The following is a 17855-nucleotide window of genomic DNA, read 5'->3' as shown; positions in this document are numbered from 1 at the left end:
AAGAAACATTTTCTCTGTCAATTCGAATGCACCATCGTTCTTAACATATCGCGAAGAGCATCTCTGATTTTTCTTGTCGCTATAGTTCTGATACACTCTGTCTCAACATATCATTATACGCAACACTAAGGAACACTTTAAAAACCAGCGACCCCCTGTGGGTGCGGGCCGCAGACGAAGAATACACCCACGGTATCCCTTGCTTGTCGTAAGAGGCGACTAAAAGGGACGACCAAGGAATGATTGTATTAGAACCATGAAACTACTTATGATTAGTACCACCACGCGCGGAACACCATACGCGTAGTACCACTATGTTAGGTACCAAATAGGTTTGTGTTTAGTAGTAACAGAGTGCGTTGCCGGTTTCTTCAGTACCTGTGATTAGTACCATTTCAGGAGCGACACCATGGTTCTGGCTTGCCTATGATTAGTACCCACTATATGAGGAACACCACGGGATAGTGCTGGTCCCTGTGGATAGTACATGCATGTGATGAACACCATAGGTTTGAGTTGCCTGTAAATGGCGCCGCAATGTGCGAAACACCATAGGTCTGTATTCCATATGTGAATTTCATTACCTGTAAGTAGTGCCATACTGTGTGAAATGCCGCGAGTCTACGCTACTTTTGATTAGTACCGCAACATGACAAATACCATGGTTCTACTTTCCTATCGATAAGTACCATTATGAGGGGCCGATGTCTTGGATTTTGGACCCCTTTAGACTAAAAGCATCATCGATTCAGTATTATGCTACAGACGCAGTCCCTTGGTCAGTAATACTAAATACTATTGTTTCACGTCAGTTTCTGTGAATGCAAGACATTGTATTGTATTGTATTGTACTTCGTCCAACTGATCATACAGTGATATGGGACACGTCAATAATCATATTTACAGTAACAAAGGATAAAACAGTAATATACATGCCAAGATAAATAAAGAGAAATATACAATGTGGTAAAGAGGCACAGATTTTTAAAAAAAGTGATACATAAGTTAATTTTCAAGAGCTAAGTATTCTTCAATAGAATAAAAACAATGGTTAGAAACAAATTTGAATAATTCTTTCTTAAATTTTGAACATGGTTTTATCTGCTTAATGTAGTCTGGTAATTTATTAAATAAATTGTACTCCTGCATAACTCAAACTTGATTCATATAGCTTAGTTTTGTGTGGTTCTATGTGCAGACTGTGTCTATTTCTAGTATTATACCTATGTACTTCAGAGTTTATGGTGTAGCTGTTTACATTCTCCTTCATATATACAAGTGTATGGAAGATATAAAGGCTAGGCAGTGGCAAAATAGTTTAAAGTATTTCTTGCAGCTTGTCCTCCTGCCGACACCGGCCATTCCTCTAATTATTTTCTTTTGTAACTTAAAGATGACTTCGCTATATCGTGAATTCCCCAGTAAATTATTCCATAGGTTAGTATGGGATGGACATATGCAAAATACATAATTTGGCAAGCCTTTAAATTAAAACTATTTTTCAAAGATATTCTCATAAAATAAATTCTACTAAGCTTTTTTCCTATAAACTCTGTATGTTTTTCCCAGGTTAATGATTCATCCATCCACAAGCCAAGAAACTTTGTTGATGATGAGTACTCAATTATGGTCTCTCCAAATGATATTGGACTAATTTCCATATTTAAATTAATCTGATGGTGAAATCTAATCACAGAAGTTTTCTGTTTACTTAAAATTAATTTCTTATCTTCATGCCAGCTCAGGATATTACTCACTATATTGCCTGCCTTCACTTCTAACACTTCAGAACTTTCATCAGCTACTAAAACAGTAATATCATCTGCAAACAAAGTTCATTGCACACCTTGAGTATCATCGACAATTTGGACGATATCATTAATAAATACTAAAAATAATAATGGTCCTAAGTCTTACCCCTGTGGAACACTATGATCTATGTTTCTGGCACAGGAATACACGTTCTTAATTATATTTTTGCTCAAATCGCTACCGGTATATGATATTTCAGCAATCTGTCTTCTATCCCCTAAAAATGATGTGAACCAGTCATAGGCCATTCCCCATACTCCATACATGTATAACTTTTCTAAAAGCAAGCTGTGGCCAGTTATATCAAAAGCTTTTGTTAAGTCCAAGAAAATACCTAAACATGTACCCTTCCCATCTAGTGTGTCATATATCCGTTCAATAAAGTTAATGAATGCTGTGGTAGTTGATCTATTTTTACGAAAGCCATCCTGGCAACCAGCTAATATATTATGCTTCTCTAAGAATGATAACAGTCTGTCGTACATAATTCTTTCCAGTATTTTGGAAAATACAGAGGGGAGGCAGACCAGCCTATAGTTACCAGCATCTTCTTCACTACCCTTTTTTATGTATCAGAACAACCTTGGCTACCTTGAATTTGTCTGGAAATTTACCAGTGGTTAGTGACAAGTTTATCAAATAACAGAGAGGCTTGATTATGTATTGGTAACAGTATTTAATAAGGTAGTTTGAATAACCATCTAAACCTGAAGACTTCTTTTTACCCATCTGTTTTATTATCTTATCTATCTCTTGCTCAGTCACAGGAGTAAGAAACATGGATGATACATTCCTGTGAACTGTATTCAAGTTTGTTCTTGTCACTGATGTTTGAAAATTTTCCGTTAACCTCAAAACTGCTTCTAGAAAATAGTTACTAAATATTTCTGCAACTTCTTCTGGATCACTGACTTCTTTCCCTGCATTTGTAAGAGTAATATTATTTTTTAATGGAACTGGAGTACCTTTCTCCCTTTTTATAATGTGCCACATACATTTAGACCTGTTTCTCGAATTTTTAGCTCATTCTCATTATGCAATCTTTTGGCAGCCTTCAAAACTTCTTGATATATGTTCTTATATTTCTTATAATAATCCTTCAATTCAGATGAGGTGTTACTCCCTTTCACACATTTGCTTAAAAACCTTAATCGTCTACTTGAATTTCTAATTCCTGTTATAATCCACCCATTCCTATAATTCTTTACATTTACCATTTTGACTGGTATTGCCACTTGATGATAATAATAATCAAACAAACCCAAAAACTCACTGAAGGCCTCATTTGTTGAGTTATTTCTATATACACTCTCCCAAGTTTCCTTGGCCAATAACTGGTTAAAATATGAAATATTTTCCTTGTTACACATTCTAGTTTCCCTGTAAATTACATTGTTATTTTTAAAATTATGGTTTCCTATTACCCTAAAATTTAGATGCACAATTTGAGCAAAATGATCTGAAAAACCTGTATCATAAACTTCTATTTCATAGTTCCACATTTCCTCATTCAATACAACTTGATCTACTGCTGACTTTGTATCCCCAGATATTCTAGTTGGTTGATTTACAACTGCCTTTAGACCGTACAATGAAAACAACATTTCCCGCCTTTGCTTATCTCGCCCCACATTATTCCCTAAAAAATCTACATTGAAGTCGCCCATGATTATTACATTTTTGTTCTTATTCTGTAGGTCATCTAAAATAATTTCAATATTATTATAAAAAGTTTCAACATTACTAGAAGGATTTATATAAATGCATATAAGTATTAACTTATAATCCACTAGTTCAACAAAGCTAGCCTCGAAATGCTCCTCTACATTCAGATATTCAAATTTATCCAACTGCTTACATTTGATATTATTATTCACATATATACATGAACCTCCACACTTCATTTTCTTTCTACAAAACTTACTTGCAAGAGCATAACCTTCTAATACAATGTTTGAAATCTCATCCTCTATCAACCAATGTTCAGTTAAGCATAAAACACCATACCCTTGTAGGTTATCTGCCAACAGAACCTCCATACTTAGAATTTTATTTCTTAAAGATTGAACGTTCTGGTGGAACAAATTTAGTTCTCCCTTTAGATTATAACTGTTGCTACCTTTTACCTTAAAAAATCCTGCTTTAGTAATACTGGTCGTTTCCTTGTTCTACTTGACGTTCTTATTTCTGGTTGTTTAGCTTGCCCTCCTTCAGTTCGTCCTGATGGTGCTCCAACATCCAACTTCTCCAGTAACTCCTCTCCTCGTTCATCCAACTGACTGCTACTGACGATCTCAATGGTTTCCTCAAAAGTTTTCCCTGAGTACTCAGTGCTTTCTGGTATTGCTGTCTCTAATGATTGTGGTAGAATCACATTAATCCCTTTCAGCTGATTTTCTTCTCCTAGGCATCCTCCTTTAGTGGTAGCACTCACCTCAACTACTTCCTCAAGTCTTCCTACTTTCATTACCTGCAAATGTTCTGCAACTTCCTCATCTTTATCGAACAGCAGTGGTATGGCATTATTCATGATAGTTGTTCCTGGAGTCTGTTGTATTTTCTTTCTTATCATATTACATAGCTGCTTTTTCCCTCTTCTGCTAAGATGCATGCCATGGTTTGTGAAATATCCTCGATCCATATTGCTCATATCAATTATTTCTGTATTTTGATAGCATTTGACAATTTTCTGTAGCCGCCTGTTTGTACCATCAACTAACTTATTTACACAAGACCATTCAATTAAATCATGTCGATGTGGAATATTACATAATATTACATTGGTGGTCTTTAATTTGCAAAGTGCTTTCTTCACCCCAGAAATCACATTTGATGCTTCATTTCTAGCATTATCATTCGTCCCTGCCATAATAACCGCGTAGTCATTCTCATTAAGTGTTCCCATCTCTTCCATATCTGACTGAAGAACCTCTTTGAACAGAGCACCTAGCTTGACAAAACCTACAACTTCAGTTTCCGGTAGCATATCACCAAGTTCGACAGCAATACCCCGACCATGGCTATCCCCGTACACAACTACCTTACATTCTTTCTTCTTCAACCCCAGTGTAGACTTTCTTGTAATGGCTGGAACGTTATTAATCTTTACACATTCTTCTTCACTAGAGGTACCGGTAATTGATTCAAGGACCTGGAACTTATTCCTTAATTCAATACCTAGGCCTACGCCCCGATCATGGTTAGTTTTAGGCCTACTGTTGCAACTCCTCGTACTTACTTCCGACCATGTCTCAGTTTGCACTTCAGTCACACCATTTAAACTAAGTCTATTACGTTTAATACTTTCAATGTCTTCCCTTAACATTCGAATAATTTCATCCCTTGAGGCCAATTCGGATAATAAATTAACACAGTCAACACACTTTCCCGCTTCCGCATGCACGATGCGTGCGTCACATACACAAACATTTCGCGAATTATTTTCCCTTTGGCCTATGACCTGATCCACACTTCCACTGGTATTTGACACCTGGTATTTGCAGGTCGGATCCACTGATTGTTTTAAATTCATATCCATCCATTCTTTCTTCGTCCTCACGTTTTGAATTCTGGTCAGTGGAGGATTTTGGACTTTCAATTTGTCTGCTTTTTTCCCCCACTGAATTCCACACACTAATATTAGCGTTCACGTGTTTTGATGCCTGGTAAAAATTTTCGAAACATGAGATAAACCCAAATTTCCTTAAATTTACGTTAAATCTCGAACATCGATACATATACAATATCAAACGGGGTCCGACTCGTCAGCGTACTGACCTTCGGTTCAGAGGGTCCCGGGTTCAATTCCCGGCCGGGTCGGTGTTTTTAACCTTAATTGGTTAATTCCAATGGCACGGGGGCTGGGTGTATGTGTTGTCTTCATCATCATTTCATTCTCATCACGACGCGCAGGTCGCCTACGGGAGTCAGATAGAAAGACCTGCACCTGGCGAGCCGAACCCGCCCTGGGATATCCCGACACGACATTTCATTGCATCTAAAACGGGTGGTGTTTTCGAAATAAGTACATTGTTTTTCATATGAACTACCTATTTTCACCAAAACCGGGAAATCATTGCAGACTAGCGATTACCTGATTACTGTAAGAAACAAAGATAGGTTGTTAGGCTCCATAACGTAAAAATGATTTGGTGTTAAGTCTAGGTATATTACATTAGAAGATGAAGCCGTGTCTGATGTTCTCATTGATAAGGTTGACGGTAATATTGTATTTACAGCCATTGTAATATTTTCGAGAGAAGTATTTAATTTCCAAATGCCCGTACTTAGACATGATATGGACTTTTGGGCTAATGCTGTGTTGAGAAAACAAGGCGAAGCTCTTTACGTTTCGCAGATAACTTTGCTCCGCGTCTTCAGAAGAAAATCTCGACTGTTCTTCTACCATAAGAATGCTTTACCGTTGGACCTGTACTGGTACGCTCGTTCGTCACCAGGTGGCTTGCTGTATGCTGGCACAGCGCTCCAAGCGGGATCTTACGACAACATTCCGCTCCAATGCTCCAAATAAGATGTTCTATCACACCGCGTGTGCGTGAGAAGTTTCAGAGCCATCAGATATCCAGGAGGAGATGGATACATTCAAAGTCACGTGCTAGGGTAATGGTTGCAACGATGTACAGATTCATAGAGCCCTGCATTCCAGAGGGACAACTAAGGAAAACTCACAGAAAGAAGAAGTGAAGGGAACTGCCTACCTGCCTTCTATCCACCATACCACAGACCGAATTGCCAAGGTCCTCCGAAAGCACGATATAAAAACCGCGTTTGGCACCATCACTAAAATTGCTCGCAGTTTAGGTAAAAGCAGGGACAAATTGTTCCCACTATTACACCGTGGGGTGTACAAAATTCCCTGTGCTTCCGGCAAGGTATACAATGGCCAAACATGCCGGTCCATTGGGACTCGCATCAAGGAACATCAAAGAAATATTCGTCTCAACCAGCCGGACAAGTCGGCAATACCTGAACACGCCCATCTTCGGGTCATAATGTCGTGTTCCAAGATGTTCGAGCTCTTACCCACATTAAACACTAGAGGTGTAGGATTATACGGGAAGCTGTGGAAACTCATAAACATTCTAACAATTTCAACAGGAACACTGGCTATCCATTACCGGTAAATAATACGTGGTTGCCAGCCATTAAGGATTCACGTAGGTAGTTCTCTTTCCTGTCCTTTCTATGTTGTCACTTCGTTTCGGTGTTTTCCCAATTCGTACGTTCATTATCATCCTCTGGTTTTCTCAACATACTTTCTTTCCATTCTTCAGCTCTGTTCTATTATACCCTGGTGTTTTTCGTTGCATTTTATGTTATTAGTTTCTATTTCTTTCTTCTACCACATTCGTCCCTGATTCGTCTGATGTCTTTTGATACTTCCCACGCACACACGGTGTGATAGAACATCTTAATTGGAGCTTACTGTTGTCAGCTCCCGCTTGGAGCGCTGTGCCAGCATACAGAGGAGAGCCACCTGGTGATGAACGAGCGTACCACTACAGATCTAACGGTGAAGCATTCTTACATTCAAACCCTCATTATGGTAGAAGACTTCCTCATGAACAGTCGAGATTTTATTCTGAAGACGCGGAGCAAATTTCTCTGCCAAAAGTAAAGAGTTTCACCTTGTTTTCTTAACATGGCATAAGCTCAAAAGCCATGCCATGTCTATATTTATTTTCCTGTTTTAGTGCAGTTTTAAACTCGCCTCGTTCGAAGGAAATAACTTTTAATGCCTTCGAAAGTAGCTCAAAATTCCCTCTTTTAACAGTTTACAAATTATAATTAAAAACTGATTGCTCTGAAATTTGCCATATTACTAACCCTAACTTAACAGAGAGTACAAATAAGAATAACCATTCCTCAGATTTTAGCAGATGTAAATAAGTGAGAAAATTATGAACCATCTTCAGCATCGCCGACAGCGGGGCTCGAACCTACCGTCTTATCAGTGTAAGCTAACAGCTGCCTTACGTGACCCAAACCGCATAGCCACCTCGCTCGGTGAATCCAATACAAATGGCTACAAAATCTTCCCCTTCCGCCATAGAAAAAGGCTAGAAATCCGCGGTAAACAGCGTCGGAAGTGGCTTGCTCACCTTTTTCTGTATATCACCCATTTTCTTTTGTACTGGTAAAAATGTTGATAGCAACTGTTGCTTCACTGCCCCACAGGTTGCAGTCGAGGACGAACAGATGGCTTTTCAGGACCTGATATTTGAGTACCGTGAACACGATCAGAATTGCACGTACCGTTAGAAATTTGCGATTTAAAAAATATATAATTACTAGTACGTAAGCCTGTCCTCGACAATCGAAATTCATTTTCTAAGAAGTAATTAGAAATTTGAAAGGGACTACTAATCTTATGAATAAAACTTACACTCTCCAGAATATGGCATATGAATAGAATCAGAACGGGTATTACAGTATTTCCTTACAGACCATGTTGAGTGCAGTTGTAGATTGGAGTTGTACTGTTGACGCCTATGTGTCTGCGTTCTATTGAGAAAGACGCCCAGATCTGTCCAAAACACTGGAGTAGAGAAATTTATCCCATCTCTAAAGTTTGCCCTGGACGTAATTCATTGCGGAAGAGAAGTTTAAATTTAGAGGAAATTGCCTCCACATTTAAGAATGAATGGTGTACTGGGATTAACAGGTGCCGAATCTATTCCTAGAATAAAACACTTTCTTCCTGAAGCTGAACCCGTGAGAGTTCCTTCATGAACGAAATTTTTGTCTGGTTTCATTACAGTCAATCTCGTTTCTTTGCACAAACAAGCTTCATTAATATCATCGCATTCTACGGAAGCAATGCTAATGTACGTTATTTGATCACCAATCAAACTATTCAGAACCTGTTTGTTAATGACGTTAAATAGTTAGTTTCTTGGGCACAAAATTACTACTTCGAAAAAAAAAAACCTCTCACTGGGATGTAAGAAGAACCAAGTGAATCTCATACAATATTTTTTGAAATCTAATTTTATTAAATTCGGATAGTGTCATTTGGCATTTGCCGAGTTTTAGAAACCATTCACTGAAGTTAAATATTCATTTTGGGCCATAAAGTAGACTATTTTAAACTTAACTGAACAAAATCTGCTCTGTGACAATGCACTATCGGAAGTCTGAACCAAGCAAGGTCACTCTTCTAGCGAAAGTTGATGTGCTGTTCATTATAAGAAGGTGATGCACTGCTGAAATAGCCTATTGAATTTTTTTCATTACCTCAGAAGAGGTGATTGAATACTTTTGTTTGGTGCCACCTTAAAAATCTACTGTTTTTTGGCCTCCTTACAACATGTAGTTTAAATTTGAATTCGACAATATAACTACCTCTATGACCTGTCCGATTGCTGTAAATTTTGGTACTGATCAGTCAGTAAAGGTGTGTACATCAGATAGATAGAAAATCAGACAAACATAGCAACAGAAATTGATGTGATGAAGTTCTTACCTCAATTGACACCTCCAAAGAAGAGTTAATGTGTTCCATTAATGTCCTACAACCAAGTACCGGTAAACAGAATTTTAGTTACCGTACGCTGTGGATTTCTCCTAATGAAGTTGAGGTGAAAGATCCAGAGTAGTCTTCCAATTTCTGCTATGTGCGGCTAAAACAAAGTCTCTGTATGTGGGAATAAACAGTAAAGAAAATGCATAACAAGGCAACGTTTTAGAATTAAGAAATTAAGAGGAATGCAAAACTCTAGCACATACAGTACAATTGAAGCAAGTAATTTACATCTAAAAATATAAAATAACTAGCAGTTACCCGCGGCTTCGCTCGCGTGGATTTCGTAATTTGATAAATGTAATCGTTCCTCGGTACTGTACTAACACATTATCTGAAAATCCCTGCAGTATAAAAACTCCCCGCAAAACTGAGTTTCATTTACCCCAGAAACTCTTTGTAAATAACGTTTGTGATATTGCCTTTTGGGGCTTATACGACCAAGCGACATAAAACTGTACATGTGAGAAAGTCTTCTCTCAAATCGAAAAAACAAAAAACAAAAAAACATTGAAACAAACAAACAAACGTGTTTATTTATAAAGGAGATCCCAAATACCCATCTCCATGTGTCTAACATCTTCAGATTTTGAGATATAAAGGGATTCCAAATACCAATTTTCACGTCTGTAACATCTTCTGTTTTTGAGATATAAGTATCTTCTTAAACGGAATTAAACTCCTTTACTTATTTCCCCCACCCGCCCCCCCCCCACCCAAGTCGATTTTCCGAAAACAAATAAATACGTGTTTATTTTTAAAAGATATTCTAAATACCAATTTTCACCTCCATAACGTCTTTAGCTTTTATAGATACACGTATCCTCATACAGATAATTAAACTAATTTTTCAAATTTTTAACACCTTAATTGTTTTCTCCAAAAACAAAAGAATACGTGTTTCTTTACTTTGAAAGACGATTCAAAATTCAACTGTTCATGTCTGTAACCTTCACCTTTGGAGATATAATTATCCCCATAAAATGAATTCACTTGTTTATCACTTCCTTTCACATCCCCCCTCCTATTAAGTGAATTTTCCGAAAACAAAAAACATGTTTGTTTATTAATAAATGAGCTTCCAAATACCAATTATCACGACTGTAATTTCTTCAGTTTTTGAGATAGATATATATATGTCCTCATGAAAGGAATTCAACTCCTTTTCACCCCCACACCCCGAGTTGATTTTATCCCAAAAATGCATGTTTCTTTATTTTCCAAAATCAAAGGAATACGTGTTTATTTACTTTTAAAGGATATTCCAAATACCGATTTTTACGTCTGCAACGTCTTTCGTTTTTGAGATGTAAGTATCTTCATACAAATAAATTAATTTTTCAATTCTTTCAGCCCTCCCCCCGTTGAGGGGATTTTCCGAAAACAAAAAATACGAATCTCTTAATTTTAAAAGGAGATTCCAAATACCAATTTTCACGTCGGTAACACCTTCAGTTTTTGAGATATCAGTATCTGAATAAAAAGAATTCAACCCCCTTTTCAGTCCCCCCCAGTCAAGTGTTTTTTCCAAAAACAAAAAAATACATGTTTCATTATTTTTTATAGATTAAAAATACCACTTTTCACTTCTGTAACATGTTAAGTTTTTGAGATATGCTGTAGATATGCTCATTTTAAAATGTCACCCCCTTTTTAGTTCCCCTTCAGTGGATTTTCCATAAACAAATCACCTGTGTTTCTTTACTTTTACAGGAGATTCAAAATACCAATTTTTACGTGTGTAATATGTTGCGTTTCATAGATATACTTTAGATATCATCTTCATAAAAATTAACCACATTTGTCACTCCTGTTTACCCCTCCCCCTCCCTATTTTTAAAGTTGATTCCAAGTACCAATTTTCATGTCTGTAATGTCTTCAGTTTTTGAGATATAAGTATCCTCATAAAAGGCATTCAACCCATTTTTACCCCTCCTAATGGGATTTTCCAAAAACAAAAAATATGTGTTTCTCTGTTTTTTAAAGGAGATTCTAAATACAAAGTTTTACATCTGTAAACTTTTAAGTTTTTGAGATATACACTCATTTTAAAAATTCACCCCCATTTTCACCCCTTTAGCAAAGGAATATCCAAACATTCTCCCTTAGTGAGCACCTACATTGTAATATAAATATATCCCCAAAATTTCATTTCCTTATGTCAAGTGGTTCTGGCTAGGCGATGAGTCAGTCAGTCAGTCAGTCAGTCAGTCAGTCAGTCAGTCAATCAGGACATGTTATTTTATATATATAGATAATATGGCCTCAGCTACCACGTGCAAGCATTTTAATTTGGCGCCGTCATGTCCCGTTTGCAAGCATTTTAATTTGACACCATCTGGCTGCTTGCTTGTCAATTTTGACATTCACTTTTACTCTAGGCCTATAGATGGCATAGTAAGCTGAATTTCTCTTCGGCGTCCAATAAATGGATTTGTAGCTATCTAATGTTATTTGCTTTACGTCCCACTAACTACTTTTACGGCCTTTGGAGACGCCAAGGTGCCGGAATTTAGTCTTGCAGGAGTTTTTTACGTGCCAGTAAATCTACCGACACGAGGCTAACATGTTTGAGCACCTTCAAATACCACCGGACTGAGCCAGGATCAAATCTGCCAATTTGGGGTCAGAAGGCCAGCGCCTCAACAGTCTGAGCCACTCAGGTCGGTAATTTGTAGCTATCACAACATGCCAAGAAGACTTAAGAAGCATTTTTTGAGGATGTCTAGGAATGGCACCACAAAATATGCAATTGTTCAAGTTAGCTCTGCCAGTTTTGGTCACTGCCTCTTACAGAACAGGAGGGGAAGTTGAATGGGACACCTTTAGCTGGCTTTACTGTGGTAATGGCTGGTCTTTTCTTGATCAGTTTCCAAGAGTGGGGAGATTGTAGGGCCTTAAAATATTGTTTTTGGGGTCCCGTAAGGTATTGTTTCTCACAGTGAGGGGCATAAAATTAGTTGTGTCCAGTCCTTCTACAACAACTTTGATATATTTCCTGTGTCGTGTACTTTTTTGTTTTTTGTTTTGTTTTGAGCCCTCTTACAATATGGAGTTCAACTTTGACAAAATAACTACCTCTGTGATCCATCCAAGTGCCTCTTGCGCTTCGGTGTAAATTTTTGTACTGATCACCGGAGGCGCGTGGATTTGTATAATGAACAAACATACTTTTGATTTTATAGATACGTTGTGATAGTTTTGGTTGATAGTGGTGGAATTTATTCATGATAGAGCTTTCTTGTATACATGTTTTAACCTTGTAGAAGATTCCCATCTAGTGATATAGATTCTTGTTGATTTTTTATTTTAAATTTTCAGTCATTTATTAATATTGCTTCCTTATGTAGTGCTCCCATTAGTCTAATTTCCTTGCAGAATTTGCATTCTCTTTACTGATAAATATTGATGTGTTTAGAAGCTAACATATATTATATATTGATTTTTTAAAGGTATTTTTGGACCATCGGAGCAAAGACGAAGTGCTGATGTTGGTAGGTGCCAAAACAAATGGAGCTACACCGCTTGTTATGGCGTGTCGTAATGGCCATTATGATGTGGCAGAGTACCTCATTGAACGCTGTAATGCTGATATTGAGCAGCCAGGTTCAGGTAAGGCATTTTATTTGACTTAATGTGAAAGTATTGATGTATAACAGAGAAACTTTAACCTACTGCAAAATTCAGTAGACAAGGAATTTTGCCTACATTACTTAGAGATGAAGCCTTTGCCAGATTGTCCTAGTTGAATCAGAAGTAATATCTATTTTAACATAACTAATGCTTTGTTTCTAATAAATATTGTAATAAGTATTTTCATGTGAGATACTAGAATAGGTTGCAATTGTTATATTGTTGCTAAGGTGTGATTTTTAGTAAATTGTAATAATTAACAGTATATGTCTTCAAGGATTTTTCTTATTGATTGATATCTGGTTGAGAGGCTGGTGGGCAGTTGCGGCGTGTGACCCTTATCAAAGTGTTAGCACACTAGCATGTAGAAACATGGATAAAAACAATGCATGGGTATTAAAGCTCAAATAGTTTGACTCGTTGGCTGAATGGTCAGCGCACTGGCCTTCGGTTCAGAGGGTCCTGGGTTCGATTCCCGGCCGGGTCGGGGATTTTAACCTTAATTGGTTAATTCCTACAGCACGGGGGCTCGGTGTATGTGTTGTCTTCATCATAATTTCATCCTCATCACGACGCGCAGGTCGCCTACGGGAGTCAAATAGAAAGACCTGCACCTTGGCGAGCCGAACCCGTCCTGGGATATCCCGGCACTAAAAGCCATATGACATTTCATTTCAAAGCTCAAATAGAAACACGCAGTTTTATACTTGCACAAATCAATCCTCCCTGTATATCTTCAGGTATTACATCTTGTAACACAGCTCTATCCGTCCATTTTTGGCAGCAAAATGTCTATAACAGATTCGTGGAACACCATGTACTCATTACAGCTTTTCAGGAGGTACTTCTCAATTGAAATTAATGACAGATTTAATCGTCTTTCTTGTGCTTGCATACTTCTTAAATAACTTTATATCTGCTTCATTGCTGAGAAAGATTGTTCCACAGAGGTACTAATAGCAGGAATAGTCAACATTAAAGAGCAGAGTTTGTTTATTTCAAGTAATGCAACATTTAATCCTGAACATGTCAAATATTTATAAAGTTCTAGAATGCAGAACTTCATAAATTCTGTTGCTGGGTAGATGGCCGACAACTCGGTTTTGAGTACCAGGACGTTAAGTAGCTACCACATGATTTAACCAGGGACTTGGATGGCCGAGCAGGTAAAGAGTCCATGCATGTTCCAAACAAGTCAAAATCCAAAAGAGAAAGAAATTCCTGCTTATTGAGTTCAGAAAAAGCAGTACTCTATGTCGAGCCATTGTATCAAGTACTTCACAATACAGTCTGCATTATGATTTCAGTTTGTCCATTTCCACATCACCAATTCGCTGCCTTCTAACTCTTAACTTAATTTTTATTTTATGAAACTGATGAATGTTTCTTCTGTACGCTGCTTCCAAAACAAATAAAATTTATCACGTTTGACATTCAGAAATCTCTTGAATTTATCGACCTTGTTGTTGTTTGAGTCATCAGTCCATAGACTGGTTTGATGCAGCCCTCCATGCCACCCAATCCTGTGCTAACCTTTTCATTTCTATGTAACTATTGCATCCTACATCTGCTCTAATCTGCTTGTCATATTCATACCTTGGTCTACCCCTACCGTTCTTACCACCTACACTTCCTTCAAAAACCAACTGAACAAGTCCTGGGTGTCTTAAGATGTGTCCTATCATTCTATCTCTTCTTCTCGTCAAATTTAGCCAAATCGATCTCCTCTCACCAATTCGATTCAGTATCTCTTCATTCGTGATTCGATCTATCCATCTCGCCTTCAGCATTCTTCTGTAACACCACATTTCAAAAGCTTCTATTCTCTTTCTTTCTGAGCTAGTTATCGTCCGTGTTTCACTTCCATACAATGCCACGCTCCACACGAATGTCTTCAAAAACATCTTTCTATTTCCGATATCAATATTTGAAGTGAGCAAATTTCTTTTCTTAAGAAAGCTCTTCCTTGTTTGTGCTGATCTGCATTTTATGTCCTCCTTACTTCTGCCATCGTTAGTTATTTTACTACCCAAGTAACAATATTCATCTACTTCCTTTAAGACTTCATTTCCTAATCTAATGTTTCCTACATCACCTGCCTTCGTTCGATTGCACTCCATTACTTTTGTTTTGGACTTATTTATTTTCATCTTGTACTCCTTACCCAAGACTTCATCCATACCATTCAGCAACTTCTCGAGATCTTTTGCAGTCTCAGGTAAAATAACAATATCATCGGCAAATCTCAAGGTTTTGATTTCCCCTCCTTGGACTGTGATTCCGTTTCCAAATTTCTCTTTGATTTCCTTTACTGCCTGTTCTATGTAAACATTGAAAAGGAGAGGGGACAAACTGCAGCCTTGCCTCACTCCTTTCTGGATTGCTGCTTCTTTTTCAAAGCCCTCGATTCTTATCACTGCAGACTGATTTTTGTACAGATTGTAGATAATTCTTCGTTCTCGGTATCTGATCCCTATCATCTTCAGAATCATAAATAGCTTGATCCAATCAACATTATCGAATGCCTTTTCTAGATCTACGAATGCCATGTACGTGGGCTTGTCCTCCTTGATTCGATCCTCTAAGAGCAGACGTAAAGTCAGGATTGCTTCACGTGTTCCTACATTTCTTCTGAAGCCAAATTGAACTTCTCCCAACTCAGCTCAACTTGTTTTTCCATTCTTCTGTAAATAATACGTGTTAAAATTTTGCAGGCAAGAGATACTAAACTAATGGTGCGGTAGTTTTCACACCTGTCAGCACCGGCTTTCTTGGGAATAGGTATAACAACATTCTGCCGAAAATCAGATGGGACTTCTCCTGTCTCATACATCTTGCACACTAAATGAAATAACCTTGCCATGCTGGTTTCTCCTAAGGCAGTCAGTAATTCAGAGGGAATGTCATCAATTCCAGGTGCCTTGTTCCTATTGAGGTCACTCACAGCTCTGTCAAACTCTGACCTCAAAATCGGGTCTCCCATTTCATCAGCATCAACAGCCTCTTCATGTTCCAGAACCAAATTATCTACATCTGTACCTTGATACAACTGTTGGATATGCTCCTGCCATCTTTCTGCTTTGTCTTCTTTCCCTAGAAGTGGCTTTCCATCTGAGCTCTTAATATTCATATACCTAGATTTCCTTTCTCCAAAGGTTTCCTTGATTTTCCTGTATGCAGCATCTACCTTTCCCAGGACCATACAGCCTTCAACATCCTTGCACTTCTCCTTCAGCCATTCTTCCTTAGCTACCTTGCACTTTCTATCCACTTGATTCTTTAATTGCCTGTATTCTTTTCTGCCCTCTTCATTTCTAGCATTTGTGTATTTTTGTCGTTCATCAATCAGGTCTAGTATCTCCTGAGTTATCCACTGATTCTTAGTTGATCTTTTCTTCCTTCCTAACATTTCTTCAGCAGCCCTACTGACTTCATTTTTCATGAGACTCCACTCTTCCTCTATAGTGTTTCCTTCAGCCTTTTCATTTAGTCCTTGTGCAACGTGTTCCTTGAAACAATCCCTCACACTCTTTTTTTCAACTTGTCTAGATCCCATCTTTTTGCATTCTTTCCTTTCTTCAATTTCTTCAACTTCAGATGGCATTTCATGACCAACAAATTGTGGTCAGAGTCGACGTCTGCTCCTGGGAAAGTTTTGCAATCCAACACCTGGTTTCTGAATCTCTGCCTAATCATAATGAAGTCTATTTGATACCTTCCAGTGTCTCCAGGTCTCGTCCATGTATACAGCCGTCGTTTGTGGTGTTTGAACCAAGTATTGGCAAGGACTAAATTATGATCAGTGCAGAATTCAACCAGCCGACTTCCTCTTTCGTTCCTTTGTCCCAATCCAAATTCTCCTACTGTACTACCTTCTCTTCCTTGGCCTACCACTGCATTTCAGTCTCCCATCACAATTAGATTCTCGTCACCTTTTACATATTGTATTAAATCTTCTATCTCCTCATATATTCTTTTGATTTCTTCATCATCTGCTGAACTAGTAGGCATATAGACCTGCACTATTGTAGTGGGCATTGGTTTGGTGTCTATCTTGACGACAATAATTCTTTCACTATGCTAGTCGTAGTAGCTTACCCGCTGCCCTATTTTCTTATTCATTATTAAACCAACTCCTGCATTTCCCCTGTTTGATTTTGTGTTGATAATTCGGTAGTCGCCTGACCAACAATCTTGTTCTTCCTGCCAACGTACTTCACTTATACCAACTACATGTAACTTTAGCCTATCCATCTCCCTTTTCAGATTCTCTAACCTACCACAATGATTCAAACCCGGAGATCCGAATGGGGGACTAGTTTACCTCCGGAATATTTTACCCGGGAGGAAGCCATCATCAGTACATCATTCATACAGAGAGAGCTGCATGTCCTCGGGAGGTAGTTACGGCTGTAGTTTCCCGTTGCTTTCAGCCGTGTAGCAGTATCAACACAGCTAATCCATGCTGAGTATTATTACAAGACCGTATCAGTCAATCATCCAGACTGCCGCCCTTGCAACTACCGAAAGGCTGCTACCCTCCTTTCGATGAACCATTCGTTAGTCTGGTCTCTCAACAGATACCCATCCGATATGGTTGCACCATTTAAAGTTAAAAACTTCATGATCGTTCCGTATTGAATAGAGAAATAACATGATCGTTCCGTATTGAATAGAGAAATAAGAAGATGTACAATATTAGAAGGATCTACCTTTCAATACTCCGTTGTAAGTTGAACTAAAAAGAAGTCATAACTTGTTTATTGGGACCGGTTTCGACACAATACAAGTGTCATCATCAGCCAAATAGTAAAATAGGGCAAGATATAAAGATCTTAAAACAACTAATACATTGAACACAGGCAA

The 17855-nt window shown here is 38.0% G+C and overlaps 1 protein-coding gene across 2 annotated transcripts in view; it reads left to right on the top strand.

Moving 5' to 3' along the window:
- Positions 1-17855, top strand: part of LOC136858282 (protein fem-1 homolog CG6966) — a 186133-nt gene that overhangs the window by 67537 nt on the left and 100741 nt on the right. For both annotated transcript variants that reach the window (XM_067137704.2, XM_067137705.2), the window contains exon 2: positions 12809-12968. In XM_067137704.2, coding sequence (XP_066993805.1) covers positions 12809-12968 — 160 coding nt within the window. The remainder of the gene's footprint in view (positions 1-12808; positions 12969-17855) is intronic.

This window comes from Anabrus simplex, chromosome 1 (genome assembly GCF_040414725.1).
Source record: "Anabrus simplex isolate iqAnaSimp1 chromosome 1, ASM4041472v1, whole genome shotgun sequence".
In the NCBI taxonomy this organism is placed as follows: domain Eukaryota; kingdom Metazoa; phylum Arthropoda; class Insecta; order Orthoptera; family Tettigoniidae; genus Anabrus; species Anabrus simplex.
Note: the sequence above shows the minus strand (reverse complement) of the source record. Positions and strands in the feature narration are given on the sequence as shown.